The sequence below is a fragment of the Caretta caretta genome, chromosome 1, assembly GCF_965140235.1.
Source record: "Caretta caretta isolate rCarCar2 chromosome 1, rCarCar1.hap1, whole genome shotgun sequence".
Lineage (NCBI taxonomy): Eukaryota > Metazoa > Chordata > Testudines > Cheloniidae > Caretta > Caretta caretta.
In genome coordinates this window covers 46,752,167-46,777,072 of record NC_134206.1, presented here as the reverse complement: position 1 = coordinate 46,777,072, position 24,906 = coordinate 46,752,167, and the positions used below count along the sequence as shown (strand labels likewise).

Below are 24,906 nucleotides of genomic sequence, written 5' to 3'. Positions count from 1 at the left end.
AAGGGCAGTTACAGATCCCAGTTCAAGAACCATGTGATTCCTGCAACAAATCAGCTAATCAGTTATGGTTTGGTTGTTCAAGAGAGGTGATTTCATTTACTGGGAAAAAAAGGCAGATTGCTTGGAACCATCTGTAACTACTGAGTTATGCAATAGCTAAGTAACCACATGATCTTATTTTCATTACCTTCGTTACTTCTTTCCTTCTGTTTTTCTCATTTTTGTCACTTCTTTTCTCATATTATACTGTAAACTCAACAGACAGGAACTACCTCTATTCTTGTGATTGTGCAGTGCCTAAGAGAACAATGCCCCATTCCTGACTGGAGCCACTAGACACTACCACAGTAAACATCAGATTAAGGCATAGGCACGGGCCAGGGACCCAACTCCCAGAGCCATGTAACTATATCAGAATTTCAGGTTTATTATGTTTCTGGACTCATAGATGCAAAGAAAAACTCCACCCAGGTGTGATGTTCGCTTGAGTTTGTAGACAGCATGCACCAGACTAGGTGCAGCAGCCAGTAGAGCCATGGAGAAAGTTATTTGACTCCATCCGCAAAGCAGACCCTGCTGCTCTGAAGGAGACCCCAGCTGCCCATCCCAGTTTGGAGAAGAGTTTCCTGCATAATACATGCCCCCATTTGGTGATGTGCCTAGGACCCTGGATTGTCTTTTTGACCTGAGCACCAGCTCTGCACTCCCACTGGCCGGGAACCAGCCCTTAGTCCCCCCCAAAACCCAGAGTCCCCTCCTGCATCTCAAAACCCGAGCCCCACCCCAGAGCCTGCACCCCCAGCCAGAGCCCTCAACCCCCTCCCAGACACTAACCCATGGCCCAGCCCAGAGCCCCCTCCTGCACTCCAAATCCCTTGGCCCCACCCCCCCATCCTGGAGCCCCCCTGCACCCCAAACCCCTCATCCCCGCCCCACCCCAGAGCCCGCACCCCAAGTCAAAGCCCTCACCCCCTCGCACACCCCAACTCCCTGTCCCAGCCTGGAGCCCCCTCCTGCACCCTGAACTCCTCATTTCTGGCCCCACCCCGGAGCCCGCACCCCCTCCCACACCCCAACCCCTGCCCCAGCCCAGTGAAAGTAAGTGAGGGTGGGGGAGAACGAGCCACTGAGGGAGGGGGAATGTAGTGAGTGGGAGGCAGGGCCTCAGGGAAGGGGCAGAGCTAGGGTGTTTGGTTTTGTGGGATTAATGGGTGGGCAAAATACGGCCCGTGGGCTGGATCCAGCCTGTCTAACATTTCTGTCCGGCCTCCTCTGCTCCCTCACAATCTCCGAGTCCAGCCCGCTAAAAGTCCTGCCGCACAGCGGGGCACTCAGGCAGACTGCGTGCCTGCTATGGCCCCATGCCGCTCCCTGAAGCGGCCAGCTGCTGCTGGCACGTCTCTGCACGCCCCTGGCGGGGGGAGGGAGAAGGCAGCTCTGCACGCTGCCCCCAGCCCCAGCACCGTCCTCACAGCTCTCATTGGCCAGAAACCAGCCAATGGGAGCTGCAGGGATGGTGCTTGTGGGCATGGGCATCGCATGGAGACCCAATGCCCCCCTCCCCGCAAGGGGCGCACAGAGACATGCCAGCAGCAGCCAGCCACAGCCACTTCTTATAGCAGTATGGGGCCATGTCATGCAGGCAGCCTGCCTGGGCCCTGCTGCACCGCCAGCCAGGAGCCGCCTGTGGTAAGAGCCTCCCAGCCAGAGCCTGCAACTTGCACCCCCTCCTGCACCCCAACACTCTGCAGCAGCCCGGAGCTCCCTCCTGCACCCAAACTCCTCCCAGACCCCCTCCATTAATATAGTAGAAATGTGCGACCCATGACAACTTACCAGAATTCGAAGAGTGGACCCCCTGCAAAAATTATTGCCCACCCCTGGATTAGAAAGTTGGCAACCTTAGGGGGAGAGCAAGTGAGGAGGGATGGAACAAGTGGGGGGAGAATGGGCGGGGCCTTGGGGAAGGGGCAGGGCAGGATGTTCGGTTTTGTTTGATTAGAAAGTTGGTGACCCTATTACTGAGATTAAGAGATGGGTAGGACCCAGTAAAAAAATCAAAATCAGCACCAATTTCTATTGTCCCTGATTATTGCTGTTCTGGGGAGTTTAGGATTTGATCCTGCCCCATTGAAATCAATGGATTTATACTTCTGAGAATAGAATTAGACCCATAGGTTTTATAGCTGATGTTAACCTAGCCCATACATTTACCCAGAGATAAGAAAATACTCATTGCATTATTAGATGAAACAAAGTCCATTGCTGCAGATGTAGCAAACCCTAAACTGGAGAGCAGGTTTACCTTAGAATCATAGAACTGGAAGGGACCTCGGGAGGTCATCTAATTCCAGTTCCCTGCACTCAAGGCAGGACTAAGTATTATCTAGACCATTCCTGACAGGTGTTTGTCCAACCTGCTCTTAAAAATCCCCAATGATGGAGATTCCACAGCCTCCCTAGGCAATTTATTCTAGTGCTTAACCACTCTTGATAGTTTGGAAGTTTTTCCTAATGGCCAACCTAAACCGCCCTTGCTGCAATTTAAGCCCATTGCTTCTTGTCCTATCCTCAGAGGTTAAGAAGAACAATTTTTCTCCCTCCTCCTTGCAAAACCTTTTATGTACTTGAAAACTGTTATCTTGTCCCCCCTCAGTCTTCTCATCTCCAGACTAAACAAACCCAATTTTTTCAATCTTCCCTCATAGGTCATGTTTTCTAAACCTTTAATCATTTTTGTTGCTCTTCTCCTGACTTTCTCCAATTTTCCCACAACTCTCCTGAAATGTGGCGCTCAGAACTGGCCACAATACTCCAGTTGAGGCCTAATCAGCGCGGAACAGAGCAGAAGAATTACTTCTAGTGTCTTGCTTACAATACCCCTGCTAATACATCCCAGAATGATGCTCGCTTTTTTTGCAACAGCGTTATACTGTTGACTCATATTTAGTTTGTGATCCACTCTGACCCCCAAATCCTTTTCTGCAGTACTCCTTCCTAGGCAGTCATTTGCCATTTTTGTATGTGTGCAACTGATTGTTTCTTCCTAAGTGGAGTACTTTGCATTTGTCCTTATTGAATTTCATCCCATTTACTTCAGACCATTTCTCCAGTTTGTCCAAATCACTTTGAATTTTAATCCTATCCTCCAAAGTACTTGCAACCCCTCCCAGCTTGGTATCAGCCACAAACTTTATAAGCGTACTCTGTATGCCATTATCTAAATCATTGATGAAGCTATTGAACAGAACTGGACCCAGAACCCATCCCTGTGGGACCCCACTCCTTATGCCCTTCCAGCATGACAGTGAACCACTGATGATTACTCTCTGGGAGTGATTTTCCAACCAGTTTTGCACCCACCTTATAGTAGCTCCATCTAGGTTGTAGTTCCCTATGCAAGACAATATCAAAAGCCTTACTAAAGTCAAGATACCACATCTACTGCTTCCCCCATCTACAAGACTTGTTACCCTCTCAAAGAAAGCTATCGGGTTGGTTTGACATGATTTGTTCTTGACAAATCCATGCTGACTGTTATTTATCACCTTATTATCTTCTAGGTGTTTGCAAATTGATTGTATAATTATTTGCTCTATTACCTTGCCATTTCAGGGGGAAGTAAAGTCACAACATGGCGGATGCTAGTGATTTGTTTTCACCCCCAGGCCAGCTACTTCACTGACCAGTTTCCATACCCAAACCCAATGAGCAGGTGTCTAGATTTCATGGGGTTAAGCGCGGCCTGAGGCTCAGAGAATGCCTCTTCCACGCCACATCCCAGTGGGATGGGAATGGCAGAGGGAAACTGCCTGATCGCCCCGCCGGGGAGTGGATCCAGCCTGAGCTGCCTTAGCAGCGTGGCTGCAGGAGAACCAGAAGGCCGGGGTTCCCCCTGTCCGCCGCGGAAACCCCCAGGGGCCCGTTCCGCCGCGCGGAGGGGGCTCCCCTCGGAAGCAGCGGCGGGGCCCGGGGGAGGGGAACACGCGACGCTTGGGGCCCCGGCTGGATCCGGCGGGGGCGGGAGGGAAGGTGCCGGGTGGCCCGGGGCGCGCTGCGGGGCTGGCAGGTGTTGTCTCATGCCCGCCAAGGGGAGGCCGGGCCGGGGCGAGTGGCGCGGGGGGTGAGCAATCGCTGCGCTCCGTGGGACAGGCTCCGTGAGCCGGCACCCAATGAGCGGGTTCCGGCTTTGACGTGTCCTTGTTTGGGAGCAGCCTGGCGCAGCAGCTGGCCGGGGAGTCCCTGCCGCTGCCTGGGTCGGAGCTCTGCGGGCGCCAGCCGGCGGGGGGTTCGCGGCCGCGAGCGGCGGGCACTGCAGAGGAGGTGAGGGCGCTGCCGGGGCGTGGGGCGGCGGGGAGGGGCATCTCTCCTCTTCCCCCAGCCAGCGCACTGCACCCGGCGCTCCCAGCGCGGGCTGAGCGTGCACCCCCACCCCACAGCCCGCGCGGGGGAGGCACATCGGGACTGGAGCGCCCCCCAGAACCCGCCCGGGAACCTAGAGGCGGGCACACACAACACACTCACACAGGAAGAGAGGCCAGCAGCAGCCACCCTGCCACTCAGGCACCCTGGGTGGAAGCCCGTAGGGGAGCCTAGAGCTGAATTGGATCTGCTCACCCCAGTTAAAAGCCCCTCTGCCCTGTCTTCACTGCTATTTTAACATGGGTTAGCTAAGGTGAGTGAAGACTTTTTTTTTTTTTTTTTTTTGCGTTGTAGACGCATTCAGACCAGTGCGTACCGCCACTCAGGCTTACTTGAGATAGCAACACACACGTTATCAGACCAAGACGTGTCACACAGACATTCAGATGTACTCTGATACCTGAACGCTTAGATACGCACAAACACGAATCTTTGCTAACACTGAAAACGGATTTTTGGGGGTGGGGGGTGATGTCACACAACAGCAAGTGATCTCGCTACTACTGCTTGTAATTTTGGTCATTTTGCACATCTGGACTTTGCATAACTGGGCTATAGCTTGGAGCAGCTGAATAAACACCCCCAGAGAGCGTAGCAAGACCTGACATTTTATTTGGGGAGGAAAGATGTCTGCCTTTGGGTTCTCTAAAATGGTGTGATATGAGTTTTAAAATGATCTTTTACTGATTAACTACTTTTAGAATTTTAAAATACATGTTTTTAAGAAACTACTGAACATGGCAAAACATAAACAAGGTGAACAATAGTGAGGGGGGAAGACATCACCACCTTTAAAACATTCAGTTCTTTTTAATTAGTTAAATAATTGGCAGGCTAAAACAGAAACTGAATTAAATGTGCAACTCATTTGTAACTCAGATTTTTAGCAATATAAATTACACAATAGCAATCTAAAACCGAGCTTGGCTCAAAACAGAGTGTAAGCTCCTCCCTAACTGACAGAGAATTACCATCGACGCTTCCTTTCTCTCTGCAATGTGCAAAACCCCCCACCTGAATTTTAGACTATTCTGAAACACTAGTATGTGCGTTCCTTTCATATCGGACAGCTAATACATGTTCTTTCTTTCTGAACAGAGAACTGAAGGGCAATCCAGACATGAGGAAGGTTTTGTTAGTGGAACCTGTCATCGTCATTTACGCTTTTGCCTCCTTCTTGACTGCACCGCTGATTCAGCAGTATATTTATCAGAGACTATGGGAAGAAGCAAGCAACTCCAGTTTAATAGAAAATAACAACACTACTTACTGTGAACGAAACAAAAGTAACCCAACCTATATCAAACAGAAGGTAAGTGCGGGGGGAGAGGGGGAAGTACCAATGAAAACATATTACGAAGGAAAATTTGCAGTGAGTACTAGATAAATATGAAATTAACAGTGGTTTATTTTTTATAAAATTATGATTTCATTAATATCTATGTGGTGCCATAGGTGTGTATAGTGTTTACAAAGAATCAACTTCGCAAGATGCTGAGGATATTCAGTTCCCTCTGAAGTTATTAGGAGTTGAGGGTGCACATTATCTTAGAGAAGTGGTTCTCAACCTATTTACCATTGTGGGCTGCCTATGCAGCTCTCTATGTGTTATGTGGGTAGCATCCACACAATATATATACTACTTGTATGGCCCTGAGGATGTGCTGCAGCTGTATGCTGATTGGGCTGTAGGTCGAGAACCACTCCCTTAGAGGGTTTGGCCCAAAAAGAAGATATTGCCCTTACTCTGAGAAGTATAGAAACCAGGGCCCTGATCCTGCAAAGACATATGCATGTGTTTAACTTTACACAGTGTGATTAGTACCTTTGACTTCAGTGGGACTTCTCCGTGTGTCAAGTTAAGCATGTATGTCAATCTTTGCAGGACCAAGTTAGATAAATATAGCATTATACAGAGAGAGATGACATCAGACAGGGATGCGGGACCAGGAGGAGAAAATTAAAGAGAATTTTAAAATATGTATTTAATTGAGCTGATCTTTCAACAACTTTGAAAATCTCTGATTTCTCATTTATGCCAGTGGTGACATTCATTTCCTGTATTGTCAGAATATAAGGATGGCAACTCTTCAATTTGATTGTTAATGATCCTTTTAAAAAATATGTAAAGCATATTTTAATATTATTTGTACAATTTACTCTTCTTGAATTAGATATTGATTAGAATCCCCTGTTAGACCACAGCTTCCTTTACATTTAGGGGAAAGTGGTAGTTGACATGGATTTGTGAGTTATAAAAAAGGCATGTGTTAATAAGAGACCATCAGTTGACATCATTCCAAAATCAGACAAAGAGATTGTTACAAAACTCTAAGTAGCACTTGAAGTGAAGGATTTTGTGCAATCCTAGATCTGAATCTCTGGGCTGCTACCATAAAATTACTAATTAGGTATTCTGCACTGCCCCTTCTCAAGAGTAGAGCATCCAAGTTTATGTAGCCCACTTGCTATATATAATAAGGGCATGCTTGTCAATGCCATATGTAGACTCCATTGAACTTGCTTAAAGGAATAGGTCAGACTTTTTACCATGACAATGAGTTCTTCCTCATTTGACAGGAGACTAGTCAGCTAAGGAAAAATTTAAGAGGGCAAAGTTGAATTTTTGCCATAGGACTCTTGTTTTGTTTTTTGTTTTTTTTGGCTGACAGATCAGCCAAGGTAGGCCATTTATGATTCCCATGAATCCCCTTTAGTGTTGATTTACTTGGCTTCTATCTCCCAAATACTATCCTATGGGAGTCAGAGTCCAGTAGAAGCATAAACAGCTCTTCCTGGCTGACCCAACCCATGGAGCTTTAATTAAACAGCAAGAAAGCAGCTGTGCATGATCCACAGCTGCAATTGGGAAGAAGAGACCCCAGCAGCTTTCTGGTGATTGGGAGTAGGAGGCACCTTCTAGCAATCTGTTAATCCACGTAGAGATGCTAGTAGGCACTGATCTCACTAGCTCTGCAGCATGTAATTGAACACAAATAAACTCAAAACCCTGAGGCTGGGCTGCTGAGACCTTACTCGCCTCTCTCCCAGCATCAGACAGCAGGAGAGCTAGCTACTGGAATAACTTTTAGAGCACAGGAGGAGGAGAACACGTGAACTCTCCACTCCTCAAGGCTGCAATGTTTGGCTGCAAAGCTGTCCTTTTTGAAGGGGAAGAGAGGCTTCTATTGCAAGTCAATTTGACATTTAAATAGCTTGACCTGAACCAGAACTCAGGGTCTCCTGAGGTTCTTGTGAAGTGGAAGACTGTGGATGCTTTTGGCTAGATCAAGGCTTTTTGGTTCAGATCTAAAAGGGATTTTTATGTCCTACGGTGATCTACAATCCACCTGCACAGCTGCAGCCTAACACTGTAGGCACCTAATCTCACTCAGCACCTAAATTTTCACTGTAAAAGTGCCCTAGCTGTCAAAGTTTGTGCCTCTGGACATGGCGTTGCTCCCTCAGGCAGGTGACCTGACACCTGTCTCATGCCTAAACCCCAGTGTGGTCTTTAATCCAGGTGAAAGTAGGTGTTAGCCTGCCTAGCTTGCTTGCTGGGCCCAATTCAGCGAGCATGTCTAACTCTTCACAAAATGGCCACGAGGAGGAGACCTCCCTTTATAACCTTTAGCTCCTCAGTGGTTAGGATACTCACCCCAGATACAGGAGACCCTGTTTCAATTCCCCCCTCTGCCTTGTGAGGAGAAGGGATTTGAAGAGGGATCTCCCACTTCTCTGGGGAAAGCTCTAACCACTGGGCTATGGAATATTTTGAGGTGGGTCTCTTTTGCTGAAGCCATTCCACTTTTTGTATTAAATAATTAAATATTAATGGGGCTAGACAAAGAGTGAGAATGTGCTGGCGTTTATGGATTCTATTCTCAGGTGCCTACCTCTCCTCATAAATTGAATAGGGAACCTAGTTCAAGGTTTGTGAATTCCAGTGATTTTTCCAAGGTGCCTAAAAGTTGGGTTTGTGGATCTGGGCTTTTTCTCTTAATAGTCTTTGTACATCACCCACAACAGGTATTTTCATCCAGTATTAGCTCTTACTGCATGCTGTGTTTTAGGTAGATGAATTTTGGCATATTGTGACTCTTTCTCAGGGTGTCCAGAACCAGAGGTCAACGTGTTACCTCCTGCCTCAGTAAGAGACATACTTGCTGTCTTTCAGTTCCCTGGCACTCATGGTCAGTTAGCCACCCAAACAAACTCCTCAGAATTTTTCCAGCCCTTACTTTGCCTGCAGGTTAAGTCTTGGTGTATCCCAGTCCCTGAACCTTCCACAAGCATCCCTCCCCGCCTCCTCCGCCCCGGTAGTGTCCAGCCACTGTCGATGGACACTCTCAGTAATTACCAGGTAAACTGTCCCTAAAGAGATAGCGTACACATGGCTAGGTGTTTACACAGCTGGATGGTTACAACTCAGGATTAGGTCCTTTATAGCAACACAGCACTGTAATTGTTTTTTAACAAAGAACAGAGATTCACAGATTCAAATGAGTATTGAGAAAGAGTAAGGGAAACAAAAATGGTTACAAATAAAACAAAACTATAACACACTTTCCAGAGATAAAAACTTAGGCTGCAACCCTTGTCTAAAGTAGTTTCTCACCCTCAAAAGTCTTTCTGTAGAGCTTGCTTGTTTTCAGTCAATCTAGGATCTATTCCTTCACAAATCATCCCCTGCACTAAGGATGTTCCTCAGTGAAATGGATAATGGGAGTTGTTCGTGCATCCCTGTTATAGCCCAGTAAACGTCTGAAAGCATTCCTGCTGTTTATTCTCCACGGTGCTGGTGCCATATTGTGTTCACATCCCTCCTCCCCCCTGTCAACCTGTTTTTCCTGTTGACTTTACATGCAAATGTAGCTCCCATTGTTTTTGGCTCATGATGCTTAATTTACATGTGACAGTGATACCTATCTTTCCTTTTGGAAGCCTCTTTCTCTGTTTGTTTGGTTACAGACTTTAAAGCATATCATCAGTACATGTACACAGTTCCTCATATAGTATTAATACATATTCTTCACATTAATGATATTAATGGCCAGTGTGTCATTGGCTTTCATTTCATACCTCACACAACATTCTTTATGGATAACTACTGTGACAGCAATGTGTTAGGTGCAGTGAGTTTGTCAGGCCTTATTGGAGTTGCTGACAGAACAGTGAGCCCTTTGCCAGTTGGCATTGAGGGCTTCTTAGTGTCAGACATAGGCTATGTCTACACTACAGACCTTACAGTGGCACAGGTGTACCGCTGCAGATGTGCTGCTGTAAAGTCTCCTGTGTAGCAGCTCTGTGCTGACAGGCAAGAGCTCTCCTGTTGGCATAATTAAACATGGCGCTGTCCACACTGGCACTTCTGTTGGTGAAACTTATGTCAGACAGCTGTGTTTTTTTTCACATCCCTGAACAACAAAAGTTTTACTCGTACTAGTGTAGACATAGTCATATGCTGTCATGTTGTTTTCATTATAGCAACTACAAACCCACAAATGATGAAAAATCTGCCAGCTGCAGATTTCTGATCTGGAAATTTAGTTAAACTTTGTAAAAACTTAGTTTGATAATTTTTTTCTGTAGTTGACGTTTGCTGGAAAGCCCCTGAAATTCAAGCTGTTTTTCAAAACACGACAGTACATGCTTGGAAAAAGAAAACTTTTCCACTCAATGCAAAGCACTGAACCAAAGTGCTTATTCACCATGAGTCAGCTGAATTTCAAATGGCTTCTCGCAACAAGATCATTGTGAATTTACTCTTTCACACAGTTGCTCACTGCAATTATTTGACATAAAGGATGCATAATAAAAACTAGCTTTACATTCACTGTACTTGGATAACTCCTTTCAGGGCAATGGGTCTCCAGTAAGTGGGATCTTGTCCTGCAGAACTTTTCTGTTGCCCATCCCCTGCCTGTTTCCAGTTCCCATTATTCCATCAATACAGGCCTCAGGTAGCTGTAAACTCTGAAATAATCACATGTCTGTCTGTCTGTGTTTTACACCACACTCATCACCATAGCATCTGAGCATGAAATTCTTGCCCCATAGATGTAAATGGTAAAATCCCCATTGGCTTCAAGGGGGCCAGGATTCCACACTGAGAAAGAATTCTGTCTGCAAGTGGGTGAAAACAGGAGGCTGAGAAATTTAAACTCCAGACAGTTTGCTGAGATTATATTTGCACCAGGTATTCTGGGTTTTCCCGGGAGTCCAAGATATTAGTGACTTTTATACATAGAGGGCCTACATTTTGCTGTGGTGTTCCTCAAATTCTGTTTCTGTCAGTCTCTCAGGAAAAGACAAATTATCCTCTCTCTTCATCCTGTGTAGTTCCCCCCCTTTTTTTAGGGTTGGGAGGGGCTTTTCAATCTCTACAATGTCAGGGCAAATTTAGAAAATAAATTTTAAGACAATAGGGGAGCATTTGGGGTCTGTAAAGATATATAAGATGTGGATAAGGCCTTTGCGGCACTTAAATTCATTGTCTCATAGGCGTTGGGTAAATGTATTCACTTTATAATTAATTAAGAAGAGGTTCAGAATTCACTGGAATGAAAGCTGGTGCTTTCTGATTGCTGGATTGAACAAAATCTCTTTTAACTGAGCTCAGAGGAGTTATATTGAAGCATTATTTATCTTACAGTATCCTTTGCTAGTATGTAACATTCTTTAATTATATGAGCCAGTATCAGTTTGCCCTGTCCTGGTCATTGTTCAGCCTTAGGCACAACATTCCTCACTTAACTAAAGCCTTATTTAAATCAAGGGATTCTTCATTTTCATCCATTTAATTTTGTATTCTAGGATTTTTTGTTCTGTATAATCATATTTTAGAGTGTAGTGGATTTGCAGATTAAGAAAATATGGCCAGATTCTCTGCTGCTCTAAACCTGTGTAGCTCCATTGATTTCAATTGAGTTGTGCTCATTTGAACGAGCTGAGGAGTTGGCCCATAACTTTTTACATTCATTTTCGTTTACTTTATAAATGCCTGAACTGGTCATTGATCGTGTTCATGCATTCTAAATGTGGCATATGTCCCCCCACCTCTGTCCTTGAACTAGATCTGCTGGTGCAAGCCATGGTAATTCCAGTGAAATTAATGGAGATGGGTGATTTACAGGAGTTGAGCATCTCGCCCCCTTTTTCGCTTGTGTTGGACTTTCTCCTCCAAAACACACACGCACACATGCCATTTTTCTCTTCTTGTTCAATGTTATTAAGGGCGTTGGGTTTTTAGCTATCATATCTGTATGAGTTTTAGACTGTTTTAGGTATGGGTTTTTCAGTACCCTGAGCATTCCTATGTGGGATGGGGTGGGACAGGATGGTAAAGTACAGTTTTGTTACCGAGTATTGGCATTTCTGTGATGCTCATCACTGTGGTGTGCCAGCTTAGTATTGGAGTACCAGGTTTAGTAAGGAAACATTGCATACAACATGGAACAAGTACAGTGAATGTAAAGCTGTTTGCTTCTTAACTGTACAAAAAGTGCTACCCAGGAATCAATTTTTTTCTCGGTCTTCACAACTGCAGTTAATCCTTGTCTCACAAGATGCCTCTGCTTTGTTCGTTGTGCCCATTTGTCTGCAGGCTATTGCTTCCCTTCTCATTGCTGCTGTCTCTGCAGAGCAAGTAGTTTCCCTTCCCATGCTCCCCTCTCTCTCACTCTTTAGGATAAATTACTTCCTTTCCTAACACCACTACTCTCCTTTCATGATGCTTGTCTTTCCTTTGCACCACTGCACTCTGTAGACAGGGCCCGTCCCTCTTTTTGTGCTGATCAGGTTGCTTCCTTTCTCGCTGTCTAGACTGGGGTTCTCACAAGAAATTTTTTGGTGGCCGCTCTGACGGTTTTTCCTAAAATACTTAATTAACTTTAGGAAAAACAAATAAATATGCACATATCCATGTCCAAATCATTGTAATTTATTTATGTAGGGTTTTTTCAGACTCAGTAATAAAAATTATATACAGTTGTCTCTATTCTTTACTGGACCTAAACCGAATAGAACCATAAATAAGGTGCTTTGCACATCCTTGCCTTTTTTGTAGTTGTTTCTTTTGCTTTTTTTTTTTTTTTTTTAGACTTGCTAAGTAGTAAGTCTGCTCCTGTGAAGACTGATATTTGTAGGTTTGTTAATATCACTTTTCATAGCAGACTTACTCAACCCTGGCAAGCGGGGGAACAAATTAAGCTGTGAATGGAGAGGTGGGTAGGGAGGCAGTGGGGACCAGGGGCAATGGAGGGCTGGGGAGATACTGGAGGTTAGTGATTTGGAGGCTTTCTGAGCCTGAGAAATCCTTTCCACTGGTATTAAATGTATTTGCACCTGGTAGGTAAATTATCCAGGTACTTCACACTGACGCTCTGCAGGAAGACTTCACAGACCTGTTGAGGGTCATAGAAGTGTAGTACTGTAAGGGATTTCAGTAGGTCATCTAGTCCAGTCCCTTGCACTCAAGGCAGGACTACATAATAACTAGACCACTCCTGACAGGTGTTTGTCTAACCGGTTCTTAAAAACCTCCAGTCACTGAGATTCCACAGCCTCCCAAGGCAATTTGTTCCAGTGCTTAACCACCCTGACAGTTTGGAAGTTTTTCCTAATGTCCAACCTAAACTGTCCTTGCTGCAATTTAAGCCCATTGCTTCTTGTCCTGTCCTCAGAGGTTAAGGAGAACAATTTTTCACTTTCCTCCTTGTGACAGCCTTTTATGTACTGGCAGTGATGCTGGAACACTTTTTGTAGTGGGAGTGCTGGAAGCCAGCTAAGGAAACTGTAAAGAAGTGGTCCCCAAATGTTTTACCTCGCACCCCCCTTACGCCTGTCTGTGCTCCCCCACCTCCCAGAGCCAGGGCTCTGGGAGGGGAACACGGACAGGGGTAAGGGGGCCAGGAGCTGGGGCTGGAAGCAGAGCTGCGGGTGCGGGGCCAGCTGCTGGGACCCAATGTGGGGCCAGGAGTGGAGCCCTGGGCATGGGCTGGAGGTGCTGCAGCACCCCCTACACTCCTACTTCCCACACCTATGTGTAGCAGAAAACTGTTATCATGTCCCCCCTCAGTCTTCTCTTTTCCAAACTAAACAAGCCCAGTTTTTTCAGTCTTTCCTCACAGGTCATGTTTTGTAGACCTTCAATCATTTTTGTTGCTCTCCTCTGGACTTTCGCCCATTTGTCTTCATCTTTGTCTTCATCCAGACCTGGACACAGTACTTCAATTGAGGCCTTATCAGCTTGGAGTAGAGTGGAAGAATTACTTCTCATGTCTTGCTTCTCGTGTCATGGGATACTATGTGATAATATTAAGTATAGATGTGTTAGTATGATTAGTTTTTATGCAATACACTAGAACCTCAGAGTTATGAACTGACCAGTCAACAATACACCTCATTTGGAACTGGAAGTATGCAATCAAGCAGCAGCAGAAACAAAATTTTTAAAAAACCCGAAATACATTACAGTACTGTGTTAAACATAAACTACTAAAAAATAAAGGGAAAGTTTAATAACAAGATTTGACAAGGTAAGGAAACTGTTTCTGTGTTTGTTTCATTTAAAGTAAAAGGGTTAGAAAGCTGCATTTTTCTTCTGTATAGTAAAGTCTCAAAGATGTATTAAGACAATGTTCAGCTGTCAACTTTTGAAAGAACCACTGTAACGTTTTGTTCAGTTACAAACATTTCAGAGTTATAAACGACCTCCATTCCTGAGGTGTTGGTAACTCTGAGGTTCTACTGTATCTCCTTGATGTGCATTATTATTTATTGATATAGCACTATCAATATGCATGGCACTTTACAGATAAGTAAAATACCATGGGCTCTGTAATAATCCCATTCAGGGCCAGTTTCTGATCCCCCTTATCTGCATTAAATTGCATGTTTCAGTATGATTACGTGTGAGTAAGGGAATCAGCATCTGGCCATAAACTAGTAGTAGTTTTATCACCGACTTCAGTAAGAGCAGAAGCAGACCAATGTTGCTGAAGGGCTCACAGCATAGGGGCCTGAACTTGCAAATGCGTGCTCACAACAGTAGTCTCGTTGACTCCATTGGGACTACTCATCAAGTAAGGACTACTTGCCTGAATAAGAGAGTTCAGGATCATGTCCTAAGTTAAAATACAGCACGAAAGAGTGACAATATTAAGGGAAGGGAGAGGAAGGACAAAGGTTACAGAAGTAGAATTTTTTGGATACGTAACTGTTTCATATTTTTTTTTTTCCTCATTTGCAGGAAGTCCAAGAAAAGGCCTCTCTTTTTCTTATGCAGTTGGACTTAACTGGCGCAGTTCCCAGCATTTTGGTTGCCATTGTCCTTGTAGCTGATGGGGATCGTCATGGACGCAAAAAATCTTTAGTTCTGCCTTCAGTGGGAGCTTTTATATCCAATGCTTTCCTCGGTGCATTCTCGTATTTCTCCCTATCCCTCTCTATTTTCTTTGCAGTTGTATTTTTTGGTTCACTGTTTGGAAGCATGGCAACTTTCCTCGGAGGAGCCTTTGCCTTTATAGCTGACCTATGTAATGAAGAGAAGCAGAAAACGATACGTATAGCTGTGGTCGATTTGATTTTTGGACTTGTATCTGGATTAGCAGGACTGACTTCCGGCTACTTCATAAGAGGATTAGGCTTTCCCTGGACATTTGTGGTTGCTTCTCTGCTTCACTTTATTAATATTTTCTATATTACATTTTGGCTGGAGGATACAGTACGTGTACCTGAATTCCAGCAACATGCATTAGTATCTTGTACTGAAGGCCTTAAAGAAACATTTTCTGGAGTGTACATGCTTTTTAAAACTTCCACTTATAAAAAACGAACTTTAATCATTGTATTGCTTTTTACATTCATGATGTATTTTTTTACCTTGATTGGTGGGAGTTCTCTTTTTACATTGTATGAACTGGACGAACCTCTCTGCTGGAATGAACTCTACATAGGATATGGAGCAGCTGCATTCACTTCTGTTTCTCTGACCAGTTTTTTAGGAATATACTTTTTTTCACATTGTCTCAGGGACATCTATATTGTCTTCATTGGGATATTTTCTTACATTGGAGGAATGGTCATGGCTGCCTTTGCCAAAACTACACTGCTCATGTTTTTAAGTGAGTTCAAAAGCAGGCCCTTTAGATTCATGAAATACGTGAAAATTGTTATATTCTATATAATTAAGCCAGCTGATCCCTTAAAAAAACCTAAAGATATGTTTAAAAACAACAACAAAAAAGTAATGTTCAATCAAATCCATGTTGGATTTTAAGTGTAAATTCAAAAATGAAAAGTGTGACAAGTTAATGAAAGCACTTCCTTATAGCTTTTTGCTTTTAATATCACATATATACACTGGATTTATGAATGTTTCTCTGTGCTAAGATAATTTAAGATGATTGTGTCACATACAATAGTAGTTATGGTTTGAATCTTCTATTGCTTTTACTATTTGGGGCCTTCAGTACATAAAATGCAGTTAGACCATTTAAAAAAAATGGCAGTTCACCTTTAAATTCTAAAAGTGCTGTTACCTGAGTGACTCATGACTAATTATATTGTTTTGCAGTGAGAGTGCCCTCTCTCCTATGTTTTATGCCCATTCCAGTTCTACGGTCCATGATGTCAAAAGTGGTTCTGACTAGTGAACAAGGTGAGTTGAATTTATTAAAGAAACACAGTCATTAGGCATCTTCAAACAAATAGGCTCTAAATTATAAAATGTTTTGAACATATTTGTGTGCAGAGTTTCCTTTTTTTTTTTTTTTTTTGCTTGTACTAGCTTTTAAAGGTAATTTCTTTAATTTCAGGCTCTATCTATTATCACACTACTTTATTTCAGTAAAATCCTTGTGACTTTTGTTTCCAAGTTAATGTAAACAAGATTAGATGTTAACACCTGGTCAAAATTTCTCCTTTGGGGAAAAAAACAAAAACCCTAAAAGATTGGTTAGCGTTTTGGTTAAAAATAGTGACCCTCTGAAAACTTGAAGTGGAGTTAAAGATTTGTTATACAGTTGTGACTTGACAAGTGCTTTTAACATTCGGCAAGTTTTCACATTCAGAGAGATAAATAAATCTCATGTTTAGTCAGCCATTACACAGGGTGAACGGCCAATCTTTGAAACACTTGAAAGGATGAAAAGAAACAATTAAGGACTGTGATACTGAGTTGTGCACCACTGCCTCATGGCTATAGTAAATTTCCCAGAGGACATAACATCAATTCTTACCTATGTAAAACCATGGATGTTTAGATTTCAAACTAAAAACACTTTATATAGTGTAGTGCAGAAATGAAGCCTGTTATTCTGGAAGGATTTCATTGATTTTTTTTTTTTTAATTTTAAAGATGGTAAAGAATAGCTTATTGTTTGAAGTATGTATGTACCATATTTTGGCACCTTTAGCTCCGAATGCTCTCACAGAATTTTGAGTAGCCAAACTGATACTTTGTGAAAGTGCCAGATCATTTATTGCAAAGGAGTTTCTCTTAAGCTATTCATATTGATAATATATTTAGTGAAACAAAGATGTTTTTATCTGTACTGGTCTCTAATCATTCACATTGCCAAGGAACTACAAATGTGGAAATATCTTTCTTTAGGATTGCCTATAGTTGAGTGGCTTGATGTAGGAGACAGTTTGCCTTATAGTGATTGACTCAAAGAGCTCATTCTATTTAGCTTAACAAAGAGAAGATTAAGGGGTGACTTGGTTACTGTCTATTTGGATCTACATGGGGAACAAATATTTAATAATGGGCTCTTCAATCTAACCGAGAAAAGTATATCAGAATCCAGTGGCTGGAAGCTGAAGCTAGACAAATTCAGGCCAGAAATAAAACATAATTTTTTAACGTTGTTTGCTGTTAACCATTGGAATTATTTACCAAGGGTGATGGTGGCTTCTCCATCATTGGCAATTTTTAAATCAAGATTGGATGATTTTCTAAAAGATCTGCCCTAGGAATTTTTTTGTGGAAGTTCTATGACCTTTGTAATGCAGGAGGTCAGACTGGTTAATCACAATGGTCCCTTCTGGCCTTGGAAACTATGAATATGTGAATTTATGCTGAATTATTAGTCATTTTATCTATATAGCACCATGAGCATATATAATGCTGTGGCATGGGCAAGCATGCCAAAAGAAGACATTCTTTCCTAAAGAATATACAGTCTAAAGGTGTAATCTGGATGGAGTATAATACAAAAAATGCAGACAAATGTAGGAATTTTTTATTTCTGGAAATGGAGGAAGAGGATAGAGGCACTGAAGTCTTGATCCAGCAAAGCACTTGCTTTGTTGGATTAGACCCGTGTTGAACATTAGCTGGAAGCTGTTCAGCATATAAGAGGTAGCATGAACGAAACAACAAAGTTGGGAAAAGATGGACATAGAGAAAAAATAGAAGAGGAGAGCAGGAAAAGGGAAGATATAGTGGGTGGAGTTGTACAGAACTTTGCAAGTGAGAATGAGTCGTTTGATATGGAAGGACAGTGAGCGTTACTGAAAAGATTCAAGAAAGGAGATACATGGGCAGAGTGGTCGTAAAGATAATCTCCACTGGCAACACGCTCTTGTCTCTTAACAAATAATAATTTTGAAGGTGGTTCTCCTCCCCTCCGCCCCCCGGGTAAAGCATTCTAATAGTGAGATGCTGCACAGTAATTGTACGATGTGGAATTGTAACTGTAGTGGATCTTTTGTATTTTTTTATTAATCCTCTTCTCTGACCAAAGTGAATGACTTTAATTTCAATACATGCAGAGCACTGTATTGTTATCCAGATATTTTTTATTTTGACAGGTGCCATGTTTGCTTGCATTGCCTGCTTGGAAGTTATGACTGCTGCCATTTCACTCACAGTTTTTAATAGTCTCTATGCAGCCACTGTAGCTTGGTTTCCAGGCTTTAGTTTCCTCTTATCAGCTGGTCTTTGTATAATTCCCCTGGGCATCTTGTGGTAAGTATATATCATAAGATTTTTTTATTAGAGTAGAAATATATTTATGTATGAAGTGAAGCTGGGTGGTTTAGTGGATAAATGTTGCCTTTCACCTGTTGGCTCCATATTTAAGTCTAACTTGAGTTTCCTAATATGGGGCTAAATTCTACCCCTGGATGCATGTGTGTAGCTTCCATTGGCATGAGTGGGAGCCCTGTTTGAGTGTGTGCATCCTGAGGGAGAGTTTGGCACAAAATGAGGGTAATTGAGCTGTATGAAAGCAGAGAGCTCAGTTTTGTTGTATATTCTTACCAGAGGGAGTTTTATGGGCCTGATCCAAAGCCCACTGAAGTGAATGGGAGCATTTCCATCCAGGCCCCTTTGCCTTGATCCTGCCCCATTAAAATCAACAGGATCTTTGATATTGACATTTACTTCACTGAGCATGGGATCAAGCCCTGTGTGGACAAATCTCCATGCATATCAGAAAAGCTGGGGGAAAGACAAACTTATGTCATATTTACCCACACTCAACCAGCTGTATTTCAGTAATATTCAGGACAAATTACACCTTTCCTTGGCATTCATGATATCTGAATTCACTTGCATTCTCTCTAACGTAAACTATGCATCTGAGACTTTGAAACATGAATGGAGTTGACCCAGTTCATGTATATTCTTAGATTCATAGAAAGTTAAATATTTACTAAGAGGGATAGTGTTATTCCTCCTGAAGTCTTGTACCTTTTCACCTTGTGCTTAAACTTCACCTCAAATACCTTTTGTTCTGGATTAGCTGAGTTTTAAGATCAGAGTAAAAAGAAAAGGAGGACTTGTGGCACCTTAGAGACTAACCAATTTATTTGAGCATAAGCTTTAGTGAGCTATAGCTTACTTCATCGGATACATCAGAGTAGTGAGACGAGAAGAACACTTCCGACTTCAGTGCCTTTCAACATTTCAGAACGTTGGACCTGATTCACTACTGCATCACTCCAGCTTTATGCCACTCTAATTCCATTGAATTACCCTGGCTTTAAACTGGAGTAATATATCAGTGATTCTGAACCACTAAGTTTAATGGAGTTGGAAGATAGAGTCTCATCCTGGAAGTGGAGAGTATTTTAGAACATAAAGATACTGAGGTTCTCAAATACTCTGTTAATGGGGCCATATGAGTACCTTAGATATAGAGAGCTATAACAATCTATAATTTCCAGAATAACAGGGAAATCTCCTTTCAAAAAGGCAGGGTTTTCTGTACAAAGGGTCATAGACACATACCAGTAAATTAATCCATCTTGGATCCAGAACTATAGAATAGCATGATAGTTATTTCTGAAGGTCCTCTCTTCCCTCTCCACTCCAGATTGTGCCTTATCTGTGGTATACTGCCTTTAGAATAACCTCACTCACCCTGAGAAACCATCCTTTCTGAGGTGTCAGAGCAGAAACTGCAGCTTGTTTCAATTTGTGCTAAATCAGGCATGCTGGCTTAGTGCTTTTCACAGAGAACCCAAATGAGATTGTCTAACTTATGTTACATAGGGCAAGTATTATCATTGCTTTATTTATTAAGCCACCTGGACCTTTCTGTGCAGAAAGCCATTGGGTGGTGTTGGTGCTGATTCAGCATACTGTACATTACTGTCTTGCTAAACATGTCTTAGTGTCTTCTCTCTCTCTTTCAGCTGGCTTATGTGCACCCGTTGGCATGAGGAGGACTTGGCATCACTTGTATATGAAGAACAATCCAGTGAAGAGAGTATTGAGAGTTGAACGAAGAATTTAACTACCTTGGTTTTCTAGTCTGTTGTGCATGATACAACCTGTTACATACACGCTGATAGGGGAATGGGTGTGACAGTTGTAGATGAAATCTGGACAGTAGCCCTGTAAGTTACCATAAAACTGTTAGCATTTCCAGTCTTTCTATTTTATGCTAGAATGAGTTTAATCCTTATACTTAACTATGCAAATAGGGTGAGAGTGGAGGGTCCTTATCAGTTTTTAAAGTATAGCAAAAATGTTTGATTTATGAATAAGAATTTAGAATGACTTATTTTTTTTACATGCTGTGCTCTTGGATTTACAAATAATATCTCTTTCAGAATTAAGAGAAAATAAGTGAAAGCCATATTTTGTTGTGTCTCAGGTTTGAAAATGATTTTAAGTGAGGCATATGATGCAGCTGTGTGATCTATACTTGTGTGACAATGATAGTTTGCCAGATTATCAGCTTGTATAAATCACTGTAGTTCTGTTGAAGCCAATGGAGTTATGCCAGTTTGCACCAGCTGAGGATCTGGCCTATAGTGTGCATCTCAAAGGACTTTTGTGTTACTGTGGGGCCTGTAGGACAGTCAAAAATGAGCAAACTATGTGTGTTCTCTTCCAAAAGGCAAAACTGGGAAAATTCTGGCATATACTGTAAATTAAACCATTTTTCTGCAGGTTTAATTTATATGTGAAACATTTGTGAGTGTGGAACTCACCTGTAACTTTGTTCTCAAGATGGGTTTTCCCTCTAATGTTGTAATGTGAATAACCTGTGCCAATGAGAAACCAGCATGGACTCTTTCCAATGCATTCCTTCTCATGGCAGCTAGATGCACTCATTCCATTGGTGGGATCTGTGATATCGACATTTGGCCAGTTGGAACTAGTTTGAGGTTAACTCATTTCATACACAACATCAACCAGCTGCAATATTGTGGTAACTTTTGCTCATTGCCTTCAATTTACGCTCTAATCTCTAGTCGTATTCCTACAATCATTGGATGGACATGGACAAAGTCTCACTCATGAGTAAGTTATTAATTTTATATAGAAACTGTTGTGCCAGAACAGACTCATAGTCTATCCACTCCTTGTCCTGCATGTGGCAGTAACCACAGTGAGAAGGGATATCTGTTCCTGACCCTAGCTAGCGACTGGTCTATGCTGTGAAGTAGAAGGGATTTTTTTCTTAGTTATTTTAACTGCAGATGTTCTTCTACAGAGCCAGATCCTGGTCCATTTAAGTAACTGAGAGTTTTGCCATTGATTTCAACAGGACCAAGGTCTAGCCCTAAATGTTTAAGCCTTTTAAATAATCTGTTAAATAATTTGTTTCAATAATATTCTAGGCTAATTATAGAGGCTGCGATTCTGCAAAGACTTAAGCACATGCATTTTCAGCACTTCAAATATTACTTGCATTGTGTAAACTCAAGTATGTGCATAAGCCAGATTGTATAAAAGGTTTTTGTTGTTTTTTTTTAAACCAGTTCTAAATATGCTGCCTTTTAACTTCATCGTGTCCTTCCCCCCCCCCCCCCCATTATGGGGCAAGATATATATACCATTCATTTACCTACATCATAGCTCCATTTAAATCATTGTAGCATCTTTAAGAGCTCCTCTCTTGAAAGACCATAAGATCTTTCTCTTCTGTGGATCTTTTTTTATTTCTTTTATAACCTTGGTGAAGTGACTAAATCTGATCCACACATCTAATTGTTTTGCACTGAATGCACTCTAATTGTAATTAGAACTTATATAGCACTTTTCATCTTCAAGGCACTTTACAATTATTTAAGTAATGAATTCTCACCCTCTGGGGTAGATATTATCATCCCTGTTTATGAGATGAGGAAACAGAGAGGTTAAGTGACTTATCCAGGGCCACAGAGCAAGTTAGCACCAGAACTGGAATTCAGAAGGAATTCCTGGCTCGTTGGTCTTGCAGTATGATAGCTTTATGCGCAAGTCAGGCAGGCAATTGCATTATATAACGCACAACTCTGCCCTTCCCTTCTCACCCTGTTTTTTAAAAAAACCCATAGATAATTATTAAGCAGAGATTTGGTACAGTAATTAGAATAAAGTAAATTGGTTGGAGTTCACTTTAGCCTCCATATTAGGAAGGATGTTATTTTAGGAAATCAACTGTGAAATGTGAACTAACTGTATATGCACATACACTTTAAACAGCAAAAGGACAGAATTCGGGTAAGAGAAACCTCTTTGTTACCATATAGGAGAGACAGACGACAGACCACAAATCTGCACAACTCAAATGACCTTCCTCTCTTCTTTCAAATTCACTTTAAGAACACCCTACTTGGCTTTAGCAAAGCCTTTCAGAGGTAATCCACCAAAAATATTGGCACCATATCAAGATTGGTGCTAAAAAAGGTGTATATTATGTGTATGATCTAGACTGCAGACTCTTCAGGACAAGGACTTTTTGCCTTCCTTTACTTTTGTACAACTCCAAGTACACTGGTGATGCTCACTAAATAGAGAGCATAAGTTCACAGGAGAGTCTAAGGACTCTTAAACACAAACTGAAAAAAGCACTTGAGTTGTAAACAACTTTTTGCTTTTAACAAAAGCAAGGACATTTTTTCCATAAGAGTGCTGTGATGATTTTTTAGGCTCTTCATATAGACCACACACAATTCTGATCTGCCTACTCTGCTCATACAGGTTATATAATATTTTCTGGTGTTAACTATGTAGAGTGAAGCTGCTGTGTAGAAGTTAATAGCTCCTGAAAAATGTAGTGATTCAAAAAAGAGGAACGATACCTTCATTCATTTCCCATTCTTTATGGAGGTTCTGTCATTGTCCCTGGCAATCTGAAAAACCTAGTTCTACAATGGGACATTCCATTGGCCCAAATGAGAATTTTCACACATGATCATATTACATGGGTGGGAGAATGCAACATTTTATGTCAATTTTGCAGCACACAATGTATAAAACCATGTTTTGTGGACTTGTCTATATGGAGATGCAAAATATTTCTGGTGAATATAGCACGTAAAATAAGCACGATTAAAATAAGTAGGAGATTATGCCAAAAGGTATGTAGAATCATTTCTCTCATTTATTCTGTATATAGCATGAGACACCAGATGGGTTGAGGCCTCCAGGCACTCCTGTACTATACATTTTTAATAATAAAACCTTAAATTTTGTAGGAATTGAGTGATTTGAGAAGTGAAATTTTTGTAAAAATGCAAGCACCCTTTTGCTATAAGTCAATAAAGCAGAGATCTGTCTAGTCTTCTAAACGTTTGGCTCTTGTTCTTTTGACAGATAAGCATGCACAAAGCAATACAATTGGTGGAGTAATATTTAGAAGCAGCTCAGGCCACCACCATATTGAATTTCCTTTGCAGCTAGTGATACAAAATACTATGTACTTGACACTCAAGTGAAATGACTGGAGATCACATCGTACGCAAACAAAACAGCATGTGAGCTAATATGGGCTAGCCTTTCACAGTTTTTACATGGACAGTAAAAATGCTATTCCAAAATGCTGTTTTGTTTTGTAACAAGACTCCCTGACTCCTGCAGCTCTCCAGTGAAGCAGACTGGAAATTCCACAACCTCCTCAGGTAATTTAGAAATTGAAGGTTTTTTTTCTTTTTACTAAGTTAAATATGAAAAATAATGCAGTCAGGAAAGTATCCTTTCTGGAGTGCAACATGCTGCCTCCACATTCTTCAATTTGCTGCAAGACTTTGTATTAAAAATGCATAACTGCACTGGAGAATTGGCAGGAAGGGAAGCTGGTTGTTTTGGCCCACAGGAGTAGGGAACAGCTGGGACTTTTGGTACACAGACGGGCATAGGAGATGCCTTGGGATTTTGGAATAAACGTGTACCTGCATGTTTCTGCAGAAGTATTCAGCAATGCTAGAGTAGAGAACAAGGCTCACATTTAAGTTCTCGACATTATGCTTCAGAGTTAACATCCAAATCTGCTGAATGGATGTAGTTCCCATGTCCCACAATTACTGTTTCAGGCCATTTACAAACCTGGGTAGACTTCATTGCATTAAGCTTATTTTTGGAAGGTTTTCTTTGCAATGATTGGGTCTTGAGATGGATGATTTCGGGGGGGGGGAGATAGCTCAGTGGTTTGAGCATTGGCCTGCTAAACCCAGGTTTGTGAGTTCAATCCTTGAGGGGGCCATTTAGGGATCTGGGGCAAAAAATGGGGATTGGTCCTGCTTTGAGCAGGGGGTTAGACTAGACCTCCTGAGGTCCCTTCCAACCCTTGTATTCTATGATTCTATGATTTTTTTTTTAATAGGACCCTACTTCAAAAAGACAGCAATCCATAGCATTTAGGCTGGTTACATTCTCAAAGTGTACATAACACACTTTGACCACTGTATGAAGTAAGAGAACAAACAGAATTGTCCTAAACTTATTGCAAGGATTTGTAATATGTTATGCATATAATTAACTTTGAATAGCTTGTAAGAGCCTGTGTAATTTAAATAAAAATACACCCTTTAAACTTACAGAAAACAGCTTTAATCTGGCTATTCATTTATAAAAGATGCATTAGTGTAGCTTAATTTTAGGCTCTCCCTTTGGTTATCCCCAGATAAGATTGTTTATTACAACCAAGTCAGTTCAGTTTTAATTTTATGTTCTGCAGTTATGTAAAATAAAAATTCATGTTTACTGTAACACTTTTGTTATGCAGTCTGTCAGATGTGCCTTTTTCATGCAAACAT

At 42.0% G+C, this 24,906-nt stretch overlaps 1 protein-coding gene across 4 annotated transcripts; it reads left to right on the top strand.

Annotated features, from left to right (window-relative positions):
- The first annotated feature begins 4,179 nt into the window (after nt 1-4,179).
- On the top strand, nt 4,180-23,442 carry SLC46A3 (solute carrier family 46 member 3). 4 transcript variants are annotated; one of them, XM_048846543.2, is made up of 6 exons: nt 4,181-4,323; nt 5,521-5,734; nt 14,675-15,548; nt 16,001-16,084; nt 18,241-18,397; nt 20,071-23,442. In XM_048846543.2, exons 2-6 carry the CDS (start codon nt 5,543-5,545, stop codon nt 20,156-20,158), a joined length of 1,395 nt encoding a protein of 464 aa, XP_048702500.1. In that variant the 5' UTR covers nt 4,181-4,323; nt 5,521-5,542; the 3' UTR covers nt 20,159-23,442. The 4 variants fall into 4 exon arrangements, with proteins under 4 accessions (XP_074983738.1, XP_048702500.1, XP_048702509.1 ...); XM_048846552.2 differs by lacking the exon at nt 4,181-4,323 and adding an exon at nt 4,376-4,675; XM_075127637.1 differs by lacking the exon at nt 18,241-18,397 and having other exon boundaries at nt 4,180-4,323.
- The last annotated feature ends 1,464 nt before the right edge of the window (nt 23,443-24,906 follow it).

Coding starts and splice junctions, on each gene's coding strand:
- SLC46A3 (XM_048846543.2), top strand. CDS start 5,543: ATGAGGAAGGTTTTGTTAGTGGAACCTGTCATCGTCATTTACGCTTTT. Junction 15,549..16,000: donor TACACTGCTCATGTTTTTAA/GTGAGTTCAAAA, acceptor ATTGTTTTGCAG/TGAGAGTGCCCTCTCTCCTA. Junction 18,398..20,070: donor ATTCCCCTGGGCATCTTGTG/GTAAGTATATAT, acceptor TCTCTCTTTCAG/CTGGCTTATGTGCACCCGTT.